The sequence below is a fragment of the Archocentrus centrarchus genome, chromosome 8 (genome assembly GCF_007364275.1).
Source record: "Archocentrus centrarchus isolate MPI-CPG fArcCen1 chromosome 8, fArcCen1, whole genome shotgun sequence".
NCBI classification, from domain to species: Eukaryota; Metazoa; Chordata; class Actinopteri; order Cichliformes; family Cichlidae; genus Archocentrus; species Archocentrus centrarchus.
In genome coordinates this window covers 5,149,600-5,165,780 of record NC_044353.1, presented here as the reverse complement: position 1 = coordinate 5,165,780, position 16,181 = coordinate 5,149,600, and the positions used below count along the sequence as shown (strand labels likewise).

The 16,181-nt window shown below is 41.0% G+C and overlaps 1 protein-coding gene across 2 annotated transcripts; it reads left to right on the top strand.

Annotated features, from left to right (window-relative positions):
• The first annotated feature begins 1,657 nt into the window (after nucleotides 1–1,657).
• elac2 (elaC ribonuclease Z 2) lies at nucleotides 1,658–15,552 on the top strand. Of its 2 annotated transcripts, XM_030736381.1 has the most exons (25): nucleotides 1,658–1,742; nucleotides 1,962–2,164; nucleotides 3,229–3,279; nucleotides 3,382–3,452; nucleotides 4,946–5,010; nucleotides 5,100–5,157; nucleotides 5,246–5,314; nucleotides 5,411–5,527; nucleotides 5,854–5,909; nucleotides 6,005–6,063; nucleotides 6,366–6,438; nucleotides 6,526–6,638; nucleotides 6,946–7,044; nucleotides 7,124–7,262; nucleotides 7,470–7,555; nucleotides 7,878–7,999; nucleotides 8,754–8,850; nucleotides 10,775–10,913; nucleotides 10,995–11,033; nucleotides 11,129–11,238; nucleotides 12,424–12,523; nucleotides 12,608–12,728; nucleotides 13,194–13,272; nucleotides 13,600–13,744; nucleotides 15,130–15,552. In XM_030736381.1, exons 2-25 carry the CDS (start codon nucleotides 1,974–1,976, stop codon nucleotides 15,376–15,378), a joined length of 2,448 nt encoding a protein of 815 aa, XP_030592241.1. In that variant the 5' UTR covers nucleotides 1,658–1,742; nucleotides 1,962–1,973; the 3' UTR covers nucleotides 15,379–15,552. The 2 variants fall into 2 exon arrangements, with proteins under 2 accessions (XP_030592241.1, XP_030592240.1); XM_030736380.1 differs by having other exon boundaries at nucleotides 1,670–2,164.
• Nucleotides 15,553–16,181: the final 629 nt, after the last annotated feature.

Sequence of the window (16,181 nt, the reverse complement as noted above, 5' to 3'; positions counted from 1 at the left end):
TAATACTTGCTGAGTAAAAATTAGTAGTGGGAAAGAGGGTAAATCTAAATTATGTCACAAATTTTGTCACTGAACTGAAAAGGGGGTGGGGCTGCAGGTTACATTTCTGAAATGTTATTAGATGGGTGCTGACAGTTCCTGAGGATAGACACTGGGGAGGTGGGAGTTCAGGCCACCAAAACCAGCAGTAATAGTAGCTGTATTAGAAGAGATTAATTGAGTGAAAATACACTATATTACCAAAAGTCTTCACTTGTCTACCTTCACATGAATATGAACTTGAGTGACATCCCATTCTTAATCCACAGAGTTTAATCTGATGTCAGCCCACCCTTTGCAGCTATAACACCTTTCCACAGGTTTTGGAGTGTTTATGGGAATTTTTGATCAGTCTTGCAGAAGCACCTTTGTGAGGTCAGACACTGATGTTGGATGAGAAGGCCTGGCTCACAGTCTCCGCTCTAATTCATCCCAAAGGTGTTGTGTCAGGTTGAGGTCAGGACTGTGCAGGCCAGTCAAGTTCTTCTACACCAAACTCACTCATCCATGTCTTTATGGAGCTGCTTTGTGCACTGGTGTGCAGTCATGTTGGAACGGGAAGGGACCAGAGAACATGTCTCCACTCCTTTAGAGTTCAGTGGCGGCGTGCTTTACACCACTACATCCGATGTTTTGCATTGCACTTGGTGATGTAAGGCTCGGATGCAGCTGGTCGCCCATGGAAACCCATTCCATGAAGCTCTCTACTCACTGTTCTTTAGCTAATCTGAAGGTCACATGAAGTTTGGAGGTCTGTAGCGATTGACTGCAGAAAGTTGGTGACCTCTGCGCACTTTGCACCTCAGGATCCGCTGACCCCACTCTGTGGCCACTTTGTGGCTGTGTTGTTGTCGTTCCTAATCATGTCCATTTTGTTACAATCCCACTAACAGCTGGCTGTGGAATATTTAGTAGTGAGGAAATTTCAGACTGGACTTGTTGCACAGGAGACATCCTATCACGGTACCACGCTGGAATTCACTGAACTCCTGAGAGCGACCCATTCTTTCAATAATGTTTGTAGAAGCAGTCTGCATGCCTAGGTGCTTGGTTTATACACCTGTGTCCATGGAGCTGAAGAGTATAACTTTTTTCAAAAATGTCTGAGTAAGTGGGCATAACCAGGTGGCATGTAGGTAACTATGAAACCATGAAACCCATCTTCTGTAGTTTATACTGTATAATATCTTTAATTATGAGACATCAAATATGTTATTGTGTGTGTGTGTCCAGTGTCTTTATCTTCACCTGGAGACTGTTGTGGAAAATATATTATATTGTACATTTTTGAACTGTATATTATTATTATTAGTAGTAGTAGTATTATATAATAATAATAATAATAATAATAATAATATAATATATAATAATATTATTATAATAATAACAATTCCTTATATTCTCTAAATTTTGTGATAGCTCAGATTTTTTTAAGAGCTGAACGTGTAATTTTATTTTGCGGTGTTTATTTTGAAGTACTTTGTTTACATCAAACATGTCTTAAAGAAGCGGCTCTGTTCCCGCCTCTGTCTCTGAAAACCACGCTGTGATTGGTCCACAGGCCTGCTAAACAAGCTCAACGATCAATGAACGTCAAGAGCTGACAACGTCATCATTAGATGCCGGAAAAAGTGTCACATGTGTCATTTACGGTGTCAACCAACCTGGAAAGTCGTGAGGAATAAGCAGAGAGCTTTTGCGGGGTAATTAATCGGTCGAAAAGAGGCCAAGAGTGTTTAAGTAACTCTAATTGAGCGCGTTTACATGTGGTTTATTGGTACGTTGTGCTTTTAATGTGGGGGGTGTTTAGCATGAACAGGCTCCATGTGAGGCTCTGGTGCTTAACGTCGCTGTTCGTGAAAGGCAGGACTCTCTCTGCTGCTGCCCCCCGTGACTCTCTTCTCCACCGGACTGTTTTCCAGCTTTTTCGGACCATGGCCACCAATAGTAGTAGCAACAATAAAGATTTCCCGAGGAAAGCCAAGCAGAAGGAGCCGCTGCGCAGACTGAGAACGAAAGAGAAGCGAAGAGACGTTCACGGACCATCCACCGTGTACCTGCAAGTGGTCGGTGCTGGAAGCAGAGATAATGCTGCGTCAGTTTACGTCTTCTCCGAGTACAACAGGTACGTCATTGTGTTGTCATTAAAACCAGAGCTGCAGAAAGAGTTTATATTGTTGTATGTCAGAGAAAAAATATTTTTTTATGTATCTCACTTGCAAAATAGACTGTAAAGAAAAGATGGTTCACTTTACTGCAGTGGTGCAGGGGGAGCTACACTTCCAAGTTTCTCTTTTCACAGGCTATATACCCTCAATTCCTCTCGTCACATCTTAGTCCCTCCCAGGAGAGGAATCAGGGCAACAGGTGTAACAAAATGAGACATCCTCTCACTGGAGCCTTTACTTCAAACCATCTGGGCTGGAGCTTTCTGTGTGGAGTGTGCATGTTCTCTGCCACAGTCCAAAGACATGCTCGTAGTGTGGTTAGTTTAACTGGTGATTCTAAATTGCCCATAGGTGTGAATGTGAGTGGTTGTCTGTCTCTATGTTTTGGCTCTGCGATGGATTGCGTGCCCCACCTCTCACCCTGTGACACCCTATGGTGTAGGGTCTGGCACCCCCATGAGCCTGAATTGGATAAGTGGTTAAGCTCATAGAAAGTTTAAAAGATGCGTATATTACCCTAAATGTGTCATCTTTTTTAAAAGTCTGTTATGGCCCTCGGCTCCTGTTATTCTGTGACCCCAGTATATGGTCATTATTGGAGTCAGAAAGAGAATTATCCACAATGTGCTCATTGGCTAGCCACTTGTCAGTCACAAGTTGTTAGCCAATAAGCACGAGGCGTCCTTGGTTTTCACACAGCTCTATTTTTCCCTCTTGGTTTGAAGATGGTTATGGCTTCATGAGGATGTCATGGTGTTTTCATCCATGTTTTCTTTACAGTCTGTCTGGTCTAACTATCTTTGTCTTAGACCATCAGGGTGATGAGATTTTGGAAATTTAATTCCCCTTCAAAGACCTGTTTATGGGTTTAGGTATAAGTAAGAGTATGGGACTTTGTTTTGATTTGTCAGACCTGGAAATTGTGTTGACTGTCCCAACACCTTCTGAAGTACACCTAGGCAGAGCAACCGGGATTTATTTCCTTTTACCGTATTGTCATTGGCCCTCCTTTCTGCTGCAGGTATTTGTTCAACTGTGGTGAAGGAACACAGAGGCTAATGCAGGAACACAAGTAAGCTGTTTCAGACACAGCAGCATCATGATTTCAGTCTATCTGTGTTTAAAAAAACAAAAAAACAGCATTAATATGATCATCATGTTTGCGCTGTGACAGGCTAAAAGCTGCTCGCTTGGACAACATCTTCCTGACCAGACTGAGCTGGGAGAATGTGGGAGGTTTGTCAGGTCAGTGGCTTCAGGCTCACGGTAAAAATCACTGCTGTCACAGTGGTGCTCCACACTAGCACTTTGTAGAGAACTGAAATTATATGAAGTTCATACACAAAGGTAATATTTATTATATAATGGGAATTAAACAGGAATAAAATGTGAAGCTGATAGTGCCACATACAATGAAGTAATCATGAAAAACCCATATTTTCATGCTTTGCACTGTTGCAGCTCTATTTTCAATTCAGTTTGATTTATATAGCGGCAGTTTACAACAACAATCTTATTATATTAGAGGGAGAGCCCCAACAATCAAATAATCCCTTATGAGCAAGTACTTGGCAGCTGTGGGACAAACAAACTCCCTTTTAACAGGAAGAGTCCTCTGGCACGATCAGGCTCAGGGACCCTGTCGCTGGTTCACCGCTGTTCCTTGCTTGAACCACTGTCGATAGATACTGACCCCTGCAGACTGGGAACACCCCACAGGAGCTGCAGGTTTGAAGATGCTCTGACCCAGGTCTCTAGCCATCAGCATTGGTCCTTATCAGACTCACTCAGATCCTCACGCTTGGTCATTTTTCCTGCTTCATTAACGTAGAGAACAAAATGTTCACTTACTCCCTGATATATCCCACCTACTAACGGGTGCCACGATGAAGAGATAATCAGTGTTATCCACTTACTGGTGCAGTGGATAACACTTTTCACATTTCTACTCTTGGTTCTGTGCGATGTAAATGAGATCAGATCTCTCTGTTATAATCAGCACAGGCTCACACCTCTAACTACGGGAAGAGAAGCTCCGCTCACCTGCAGTTCAGATGTGTTGTTTCTGATGAGCAGCCATCAGAAGATGGCTTTAAAGGGGGAGGAGTTAAAGCAACTTGTATTTTGCATTTATTTATTTTTTGGGACCATGAACAAAGGACATTAATCTCTTAAGAGAAGAGATTCTTTGTACCAGATTTCTGCTGGCTAATGTCCCTGGGCAGGTCAAACAACAAATAAGAATAATTTAGTGCAGTTCAGACAGCTTCAAAAGCACTTAGACTCTAACACAATACCTCAAACAGAGGATGAAATGATGGGCTGCACTGAGTCCAAGAATAAAAAAATTGAGCTGGAAAATAGATGATCAATGCTGTTAATCTGCTTTACTTTGATAATTCATAAAGTTTTTTTTTAACCATTTCTAAATGTACAGGTCAAAGCTTCTTATGTTATTTAAATGTTTATAAATCCTCAAACTCTTTGATTATTTGCAGTTTTACATGGAAATATTTTTTTCTTTGTGCCCTCAGACCCCACTGTAAACAGATGCTGTATAAATATACATATATTTTTTCAGTGTCTGTGAAGCCAAAATAATTCATCTTCTGTTTATGTATAAGCAGAACTGTTACACAGAAAAGCTTTATGTTTCTGTTAATTTCAATAAAATAAAATCTTATGACTTCTTGCTCTGTAAAAACCTTCAGTTTCCTGAACCCTCGTCTGCGTTGCAGGGATGATATTAACCTTGAAGGACACCGGTGTCCCTGAGTGTGTTCTCTCTGGGCCTCCACAGCTGGTGAGAAGCTGAATCAATCACACCTTGAGGAGCTTTTAATGTGAAAAGATTCACTTTACATCTGCTCTCTGCCTTTTTTCTAATTAAAGGAGAATTACCTGAATGCCATCAAGTCCTTCTCTGGACCGCTGGAGGACATTAAGCTCTGTATGTCGAATTTCCTGAGATAAATTAGATAAATGCTTTATTTTTAATGTTACATCTGCACGATATTCACCGTGTCATGTTGTCTCAGCGGTCCGACCGTACACCGAGGAGACGTACGCCGATGAGACCATGACGGTTTATCAGGTGCCGATATTTGGTGGGTTTGAATCACCATTTCCTGATTTTGAGTCCCCTCAGCTTCTGTTTGTTAGTCATCAGATTTTTTTATTTATTTTTTCTGTGGTCTCCGCAGCCAAGGTGAAGGACAATAGCAGGAAACTCTCCCCCGAGTCGGGCAGGAACAGCCCCTCTCAGGGGTCTCCAATCAAAGACGACTACAACAACATTAACAGCAGTCTAGATTATCCAGGTGAGTAAGAGCAGGGGCCGCCTAATTATAATAAGATGAAAAGTCATAAATTATGTTATATTATTAATAATAATTGAAAATAAATCCTAGACCCGTGCTTACAAAATGAACCCACTGCAGATGGAAATCTTCTGTGGTCCAGACTGGCTGAAATCTCTGGCTTTAATTCTCAGCGTCTGGAAATGACTGTGATGTAGGGCGCTTCGTGCCCTCTTTCCATGTCAGACTGAGGTGTAAATAAGAGTGTAATAGGCAGACTTTGGCTGTGTGTCTTCAGTAATAAGATGAGCAAACTGAGTGTAACACTAGCTTCAAATTTCTTTCAGCTGAAAGGCGAACAGCAGCGAGAGATCCCTCTTTGGTGGTTGCCTTTGCCTGCAAGGTATGATGCTGTGAAGATAATCCCATCCTGTGATGTACAAATTGAGGCTCTTTGTGTCTGACATTCTGCTTTTTACCTGTCAAACACCTTCACAGCTTCACCCGAAGAAGGGAAACTTCTTAGTCGCTCAAGCCAAAGAGCTCGGGCTGCCCGTGTAAGTGGGTTTACTTTAATAGCCTTTAGTTAACACGCGGTCCTGTTGGTGTTATGAATGTGCAGTTTTTTGTTTTCCTAACACTGGTTATCATCTAAAACCTTTGTATTCTGTAAATCTTTGTACTTTTTCTCTATAAAATGTAAGAAAATAGTGTTTTCCCTCCAACAGCTCAAAGAGGCTTTGTGGTAACATAAAGGAGTTAAAAAAGATGCAGCATAATTATTTCAGAAGCTTTGATTCATTTTCAGTAGTGACCAATGATGTTTCAAGTGCTCTTTCCTAAACTTTCCACCTTTAAGGGGCACAGCAGCTATCGGTCCGATCATTGCAGCTCTGAAAGACGGGAAAAGCATCGTGCATGAAGGAAAAGAGGTGCTGTAGAGTAAAGAGTGATTCTCTGCCTCTGATGAACTGCAGCTCTGACCTGGATTTGCTAACTCTGTCGCTGTGGTCTTTCAGATCCGACCCGAGCAGGTCTGTACTCCTACTGATCCCGGACTCGTCTTTATTATAGTCGAGTGTCCGTCTGAAGAATTTGCTGCAGCTCTTTGTGCCAATCAGCAGCTGGAAAGGTAACAGTTGAACTGCCAGAGTTTTTTTGTTGTTGTTGTTGTTTTTTTAGCTATTCTTTAATAAAAGCAATACAAACATGCAGCCAACAAACTGCTGCTGTTCACGCCACACAATTAAACTTGACTTGAGTTACATATCTTTGCATTAACCAGTTATAGTGTGTTCATCTGAAGCGTGAGTATGAGCTTCATCACATGCTGATGACTGCTCGTCTTTCCCAGTGCTTAAAAAAGGTTTCCCTGTGTTGGTCTGTATATAGTGACAGAAAATAGTGACTTTCTAAATTGAGGCTGTCATCCCCTTCAGATACCAGACAGGTGGGACAGAAGACCCTGCTGCGTTGGTCGTCCACATCACTCCTGAGTCTGTTTTGAAAACAGATCAATACAAGAAGTGGATGGAGAGGTCTGCAGTCTCTCTCTCTGAAAGCTTTTTGCCGTACAGTTTGGCGCGTCGAGCCTCACAGTCGTGCGTGTTTCTGCAGGTTTCCATCCACAACAGAACACCTGATCCTTAATGAACAAGTGTGCACAATCCACAACATCAGAAGTCACAAGATTCAGGCCCAGCTCAACGTGATCCACCCAGAAATCTTCCCCCAGCTTAAAGCTTACCAAACTAAGGTGAGTCTGATGAAATGTTTGATTGATCCCTTTCAAACACATTCCCTTACAGTCTTGAGCTCTCTCTCCCTTTGCAGCTGATTGCTCCCTGTATGCATTTAAACCCTGCTTGTATTGTACTGCAAAAGCACAGTTGCAGAGAAAACAAAACAAAAGAGAAAACATCAAAAAATCTTCTTTTTTTTGGGGGGGGGTGGTTTCCTTTAGGAACCTCAGGCGGCCTTGCACGTCCCAAACGTCAGAGCGGAGTGTCTGCTCAAGTTCCAGCTCAGACCTGTAATGGAGTGGCAAAGGTTAGTTTGTCCTTCAATCCCTCCAATTTAGCCAACATTACTTTGCAGCTCCAAGCGCCGGCCTGTCATAGAGAACAATCTGCAATGGACTGTTGCTCTCAGCTGCTTTCTTCTCTGTTTGTCTTTTTTTAACCTCATCTTACAAGCGTCGGGGTTTTATTTTTTTTGCTGCACTGTTTCTGTCAAGTACTGTTGAGGCACATCAAGGTCAGATGTAGAAAAAAAAAAATCACTGCCCCCCCCCCCCCCCCCCCCCCCCCCCCCCGGCAGTGTTTTTGCAGGCAGTGGTGTGTGTCTTTTTGACTCTTGTCTCATTTGTTAGAGATGCCATCCCCTCTTGCAACTCTGAGGAGTTTGTGAAAGAAGCTTCTGAGGTCCCAAACTTTCTGGCAGAAGTGGACAAGTGCAGGAAGATTTGCTCCGCTGGCGCTGCAGAGCTTTCTGGTCAGTTCTGCAAAGTGTTGGCTCATTGGAGTGAGGATTCTCTTTCTGGAGTGTCCTTTTTTCTTTGTCTTTATTAGCTTCATTTATAGCACAAGAAATGAAATGAAGAAGTGGGATAGTAAAAAGATTGAGTTGATGTTTGTCTCGTGTTTCCTGACACCTCTACAGAGCAACTATATATGGACCATTTATTTTATTGGCATAAGAAGTCTTTAATTTTGTACAATATTGTAACAGATTTAGAAATTTTGGTTTTGACATAATTTATATGCAGTTTAATTTGTTAACAGCAACTCCCAAGAACTTAGTTTCAAGAATGATGGCAATTTTGACTTCATTTATTTAAAACATTTTTTTGGTTATTTAATGAGTTTTCTGAATATTATACATTTTGTTTTTCCATCAGCAGTTAAAATGCACTTCTGAGCCTTGGAAATCAAACATAAATCATTAATACATACATTATATAATGTAAACAACAATGGTCCACATACCGAACCCTGTGGCACACCGCACATTACCTTTAATAAACCAGAATCTGTATTATTTATATATACATATTTATACCTGCCATCTAAATAGCTAAATAACCAGTCATGGGTATCCTCTGATGCCATACCTGTCTAATTTGCATAAAAGTAACTTGTGATCAACAGGATCAAATGCTTTTTGTAGATTTCTCTGATCTGTTTTTGTAGACCTTACTCATTGTGCATGTATGGTTGTGTGTTCTATATATTTATTTATTTTGCAGGTCAAAGAGAAAACTATCCAGAGGTGGTTTTCTTGGGAACTGGATCAGCTCTTCCGATGAAGATCCGAAACGTCAGCGGCACTTTAGTTAATATCAGGTACGGCTCTCAGGGCAGTGTGGCAGACTGCTGGTGTCAAAACAAAATTCACTTAGAATTACCAGAAAAAGAAGAAAACCGTCTTTTTATGAAGAGAGTGCCAGTATTTTGATGAGATCATATGTGCTATGATCATATATGTTGTACAGGTAAAACAGGAAGACAAAGAAAAGCTTTGATCTTCTCATTCCTGTGAGATCGGTACTCATGTTTGACGTCCTGTCCCAGAGGAGCTGCTAAAGTATAATCAGAAGGATCGACTCAGACACAAATCTTTGAGGACTTTTCACTCTCATTGTGTGCCAGAGGGTGGAGTTGGACTTCTACAGTCAAACAGTTGTCAATGAACAGCAGTATGAGAACGAGAGCCACTCACTGTTTTGAGACGTTGCTTTTATCTGCAGATAGTACCGAGGATATTATTCACTGTGTCTTGATCAAAAACAAGACCAAAAAAGCACCTGATACATCATATCGCCTAAAACCAGGCTAGTATTTTTGTTTCATATTGCCAGCCGTGTGTTGCTGTAGATAACAATGGGACTGAGTTTTAAATTGAAGCTGTTGCCTCAGTTCTTTGTTCTCACTTTTGTCTGCTTTCCTCAGGAATTTGGGCGACTGCTGCTCGTTTATTTTTTTTTTTTAATCAATTCCACTTTTCCTGCACTGCCAAAGTCAGGTTGTAGTCACCACTCTGATCCAGTGATCTTTCTTTAAAACACACTGCTGCTCTGACATTTAGATTCTTACAGTCATTCATTCATGTGCCCCGCCTCCTCCTCCACCGTTACCACAGAACGATGTGATCCAGGATGTTCAAATCATACCATAGCTGCATCTGCTAAAAAGCTCAGGCGACTTAGGTCTTACCATAATAATGCCAGTCACAGAAAGTGACAGTATTCTCAGTTTATTATGGTTTTAGTATTTCTTATTCCTGGTTCTTACTGAGTCATTTGCTTTTGAATTGATATGGTGAATAAAGCCACTGAGGCTCATGTGCACCCCATTGAGATCTACTGACACCTGTAATTATGTGATCTAGAACTTCTACTTTCAGGGGATTTGTACTACAATTCTACTGCCAGGAGGCTGAGGGGGGGGCTGACAGTATTTGTTTGTTCGGCTCTTTGAAACAATCTTTCCTTATTGAATTTTTATTCTTTTGTATTTAGCTGAGGACAGTTCATTGCATCTAACAGAGTTTATTAAAATAACTGGAGAGAAGTTTTGAAGAGAAGCACCATCATGTTCACCAAATGACTTTAGAAGATTTTTCTGGGGTCTGGGTGCTGCTCCTGGTGACTCATGGAAATATCCAGCGGGATGAAGGGTTAATGGGGAATTGTGGTGATACTTAAATCACAGAGAGCTGGGAGTGATTGCCCCAGAGAACAAGGACGCCATTGGAGATGTTTGATGTTGAAAGTGAAAGTATCTCATAATGGGAGATAATGGGAGTGTAGGGAAGAGCAGGTGGCCTGAAATGACTATTTAAAAACTTAATATTTAAATTATGTTTTTATAGCTGCAACGTTCAGTGCGCTGAGTTAGCATTGAATTTGGTCCTTCATCTGGTTCATACAGCTGTTCATTCAGCTGCAGGACCCTGGAGTTGTTCAGCTGTCCTGCTGGATCCTGACAGGTGTTTCCATCATTGTTTGCACCTGTTGCATTGCCCATCTATCCTCAGTAGTGTTTAAACACTGCTTCACTGTCTCCAGTCAGTTTTAAAAGGCTTAAAAACTAATTAGTTAATAATGTTCATTCAAAATTGTAAAACCTGAAAGGGCATCTTTAATAAGTAATAATGCATGTGTACTGAGAACGCCGTACTCACCCACAGTTTTGTGTCTGGCTGGGCATGTTTCATGCTTGACTTCCTCTTTTTTAATGAACCTGTTTTGTTGGTACCCACACGAAGCCCGAGTCAGTCTTTGCTGCTGGACTGCGGAGAGGGAACCTTCGGTCAGCTCTGCAGACACTACGGGGACGACGTCGATGACGCTTTGTCCAAGATCTCGACGGTTTTCATCTCGCACCTGCATGCCGACCATCACACGGTAAGCAGCCGTGCATCAAGTGTTAACTTACAGAAACAAGAGTGCTCCAGTTAATCTCAATGTTGTGATCTTTTGTTTCAGGGGCTGGTTCAACTGTTGTACCAGAGAGAGAGGGCACTGGTATGTGGGATAAAGTGCTTCTCAGTTTCTTTTTCTCCTGCACTGAAGTCAAAGATTATAGCGTATTAACTCCTGTGTCATGTTTATGCCTCTAGACAACTTTGGGAAAGCCGTTCAGCCCGATCTACCTGGTTGCTCCGGTTCAGATCATGACCTGGCTCAACCAGTACCACGACTACTGTGAGGAGATCCTCAGTCACATTAAGTATGTGGATGCACACGCATCTTAACTCATTAGCATGAACTTCACCTCCATTCTGCATCAGTATTGGATTTGTTAAGTTGAATTGTTTTTGGTGTTACTGATCAATTTGAATTTGTCTTTGCATGTTTAGTAATTTGAAATGGATGGCAAAACCAAAGCACTAAATTATCGTTGCATTTATGCGCATTATATTACTTGCACTATATTTTTGTATACTGGACAAAGAAAGAAGTTTGTTGTATTTTTCAGCTCTCAGTGATCTTGATTTTGTTTGGTCTGATTGGTTGAAAAGTGTTAGAGCTGTTCAGAATGCTGGAAAGATTCTCACATCAGATCCTCCCTGTAATTACACGCAACAACATTCAGAGAGCCGTTTCCAGGCAAGTTCTAAAACTCAGTATTGATTGTATCCTTGCGAGTTTCCTGGTAGCAGTCGGACGGGCTGATCTTTTTATGTTTCTTTAAGGTGAGACTAGAATCAGCTTGTACAGCCAGGTTTCTAACAGCTGATTTCACATGAACGGTTAAAGACCGAGGCAGGACTTGATGCTTCTGTTCTTACTATCAGACAGTTTGTAAGGTTGGAGAGCTTTTTGAATCAGTGGACTTTACTGAGATATAGAACTGTGTGTCATCAGCATAGCAGTGGAGTAAAATTATATTTCTCTGTATAATGTGGTAACATACATAATGGAGGATAGGTCTTAAATTGAAGACACTTAAAAGACACAGGTATGAATAACTTTATTTACTTATATCTATAAAAGTATAGGACACAGAATCAATAATTTTGAAAATGTGTGTGCATTAACTCCAATAAACTACAATTCTAATATGTAGTTTTATTTTATATATTTGAACTGCAGCAGCAGGAGCTCTTTCAGCCTTCAGGTGGCAGTGACTGAGGGCTGAAGCAGCAAGCTGTAATATAAGTCAGATAATTTAATTCCAAAAGGCACCAACAGTTGTGACCTAGTCACAAAGGGTCAAGAACTTGTTTTGGTAGAACAGATGTCACTTTTAAAGGGTAATTCAGCATCTAATGTAAGTCTTGTCTTTGTTGACCTCCATTGGTTTAACTTCACACACCTGGTCATTGTGGTACTAGTTTTTGTGTACAATAAACACGTTTCCACATCATTCATGCAGTGTTTCTGTTTGAGGACATCTGTTTTTGTTTTTCAGCCTCATCCCTAATAAATTTCTGTGTGGCGACGCCGAGGTTCCCAAACAGAGGATGAAGTCATTCATCCAAGCGATGCTGAAGAAGAACGACCTGAAGAGGGTCTGCAGCATATTTCACATATTCCTTTACTGAAGCTTTTCAGGGTTTTAAAGCCTCTCATCATTTTATTTCTGTGTGTCTCAGTTCCAAACGTGTTTTGTGCGTCACTGCAAGAACGCTTTCGCCTGCAGCTTCGCTCACCAGTCAGGCTGGAAGCTGGCCTTTTCTGGAGACACCATGCCCTGTGATGCATTCGTACACATCGGTTTGTACTACTCAGACTGATTAAAGTCCATATGTCACCCAAGTGTATCTAGGCAGAAGCGCATAATAGCAAATTGAGCGTCCGCTTTCGATATTACAGTGATTCATATAAGGTCATCTTGACTCTAGCTTGACTACGCTGGTTGTTTTGAATAATTTATCCGATATTTCTTAATGCTCTCAATCACTCTCATAGCTGGCAGCCTCTTTAATGGTTCCTCTGGGATCTCTCTTCATTGACTCTTCTTAAATTGCTTGACTGGATTCTGTCCAAGCAAAGCCTCCCAGAGATAGCCAGTGTTTCCCAAGTCTGTTCATTATAGATGGCTCGGCTCACCGAACAAACAGGGCGTGCTGATTCTTGATCACGCTGACCACCTGATTGATTTCCTGTGGGACAGGAAGGAGCTCTAAGTGCTTGCCTCTGAGTCGGGCTTCTCATTCAGCTTTCTTCTTTTTAACCCAGGAAAGAATGCAACCTTACTAATCCATGAGGCTACGCTGGAAGATGAGCTAGAGGAGGAAGCTGTAGAGAAAAGACATAGGTGAGTAAAACAAACTCTGCGACTCTGCAGGTACTTTACCGTGATTTAAGGGAAATGAAGGAAATGTGTGAGCTCTGTGTCAGCTATTGAAAGACTTCACTTGCTGATTGAGGTAGTCATTATGTTCTGAGTGCATTGTTAAATCTCTTCATTCTCTGCAGATATTGACATTGATTTTTTTTTTTTTTTTTAAATGGTGCTAGCGTGAGTGTCTGTCTTCACAAAAGCATCTTTTTATGTCTTTAGAAAACAATGTTACCATTGATAAGTTCTCCAAAAAGCAGTGTGACATAAATCTCTGACTTTATGCTTCATGTTTTGCGACAGTACAACCTCCCAGGCCATTGGCATTGGCATGAAGATGAATGCTGACTTCATCATGCTCAACCACTTCAGCCAACGCTACGCTAAGATCCCTCTTTTCAGTGAAGACTTCAACAACAGGGTGGGAATATCCTTCGACCACATGAGAGTAAGTTGCAGTACAGACCTGGTTAACAGCAGCCACATGTGATTTCTTAATACCTGCTGACTGGATGCACTTGAAGGCATTTGGTTCAATTCAGTGCTTTATATTGTAAGATAAAGATCCTGTAATAGTAGAGAGAAAACCTCAACAATCAAACAACCCCCCTATGAGCAGCACTTGGTGACAGTGAGAAGGAAAAACTCCCTTTTAACAAGAAACCTGCAGCGGAACCAGGCTGAGGGAGGGGCAGACATCTGCTGCGACTGGTTGGGGGTGAGGGGAGCGAGATGGGACAAAAGACAGAAAAGGACAAAAGACACGTGTCAAGGTGACACTGAGATTTGAGCAATATGCAGACAATTAAAGCTATGCATGATTACTGAATCCAGAAAATTTTAATGTAAGCTGCAGTTATAGTGTTGCAGATATGGGTCACCATAAAGTTAAACATGGAGAGAAACTCGACTCAGTTGAACTTTCTCAGCTCTCCATTCAGATATGAACCATCCTTTCTGTAGCTACCCACAGCTTCAGCAGTGGGATCATTTATGCGTTCCCAGGTTGGGAAAGTTGCACACGTTTAAATATTTACATCTTAATACTTAAAAATAAATTTATTAAGGTTTTGAAGACTGTCATGTTTTCAGTGGAGCTACCCTGGCTCCCCTGTTGGTTGAACCCTGCCCCCCTGTTTCTTGTACAGTTATCTCGTGCACATAGAATATTTAAAAGTGTTTGAACAAATTGTGTCTTATAGCATTTTCTGTATTTAAGTAAAATGTAGCCTAGAAATATATTTTTCCCTCTTTGGCCACCGGTGTGCTCAGTGGACACAGTTCCTGGATGGTCTGGAGGGAATTTGCAACTTTTACATTTTTGCTTGATCAGATGTTTTCTCATATTAATCAGAAAATTAAGGAATAACATTCTGTGCTGACAAGTCTCTTTTTTTCATTACTGATGAGCAAAACTCATAAATTGCTCACCTGCATTTGTCCTGGCTTTTCAGGGTTGCTTGTTAGTGAATCATATAAAGATACCTTACATTACCAGTCAGAATAAGCCACACAAAATGGTAAATTAATATTGAGCCTGATGAAACAATTCCAATTGAAGGTACAGTTAACTCCAGGAAAGCTTGTTATTGGATGGGGATTGCCACTGCTTTCAAGGACTGTTTAATTTTAGGTCAAGTTTTTTATAACTTAGAAACTTTCAACAAAGCATAACTCAGTTATATAATAAATAAAAATGAAATGATACTGTATATAAGTAATGGGGCTGTAAAAGAGTAAAAAATAGGGATTTACAAAAAAAATGCTAATAAGCGCATGAATAGAATAATAGTTAGTTCTAAATTTCCATACTTTCATTTCTTCTGCTCTCAGATTAATTTTGGAGACTCTAAAATCATCCCCAAACTCATTCCCTCTCTAAAAGCCCTCTTTGCTGAGGAGCTCGGTGAGATGGAGGAGAGGAGGGAGAGGAGGGAGATGAGATATCCAAGAGGAAGCAGCTCTGGGGTGGCCAGCGAGCAGGAGAAGACTGGAGCACCAGAGGTCGGCAGAGGCGCTAAGAGAGACCCGGAGGAAGCAGCAGCAGCACATGTAGATGTGAAGAGGTTGAAATCCCGCTGATTACACTGAATTTCATTTAAACACGAGTTCATAGAAAAGGAGTGAACGAGTGCATCCTGAGTTATTTTATTTAAATGAACTGGAGATTTTTATTTGGCTTGTGTGGTCTAAAGATTAACTGTACAGATCTGAGCTGTGACTGTAGTTTTTTGTTTAACAGAATAAAGCATTACCACACCACGTCTGCTTTCACAGTTGTCTATTTCCTGCTAGGTGCCATTTCTCTTATCATCTGAATCCAGGCTTTATAAATATAGTTTAAATATAGTTAAATTTTAAGGAAAATTACAGCAGGTCTTTGTTATGCTGAACCGAAATGATGGTTTCCTTAAGGTTAAAAATAGCTTAAAAAAAATAATGAGAACAACAATGATGGAATCATTTTTGCAAGACATTGTTTCCATCAGCTTTCAGTACATATATTTATCTGATTACAGCCAGGTGGTACAATGTCCCACACTCACATTTTAAAAATACATCAAAATTTTTGTTAGCTGATGTCATCTTTTAGTTCAACTTGTTCGTGTTCTCAATAAAACTCCTTTACATTACTTTGTGTGTGTGTGTGTGTGTGTGTGTGTGTTTTAAAATGCTACAACTGTGATTTAATAGAAGCTAACAAACACTGTAGTTCCTTTAACGGCCACTAGAAACTGGCTCCTAAAGGGAGTCAATCCCCATAGGCTTCCTTGTTAAAGTTGCCAGTTTTACAGCATTAAAAAGCATATTTTAGCTCTGGCCTCTATGGATAGCCCCTCCCGCAACAACTTGTCCAGGTGGATACTGCAAGTGGGGATGTCGTC

Bases quoted from the DNA above. Each gene is read 5' to 3' on its own strand.
- elac2 (XM_030736380.1), top strand. From the start codon at position 1,833: ATGTGGGGGGTGTTTAGCATGAACAGGCTCCATGTGAGGCTCTGGTGC. The intron at 3,453-4,945 runs GTCAGTGGCTTC...TCTGCGTTGCAG, and splicing joins GAATGTGGGAGGTTTGTCAG to GGATGATATTAACCTTGAAG. The intron at 13,273-13,599 runs GTGAGTAAAACA...GTTTTGCGACAG, and splicing joins GCTGTAGAGAAAAGACATAG to TACAACCTCCCAGGCCATTG.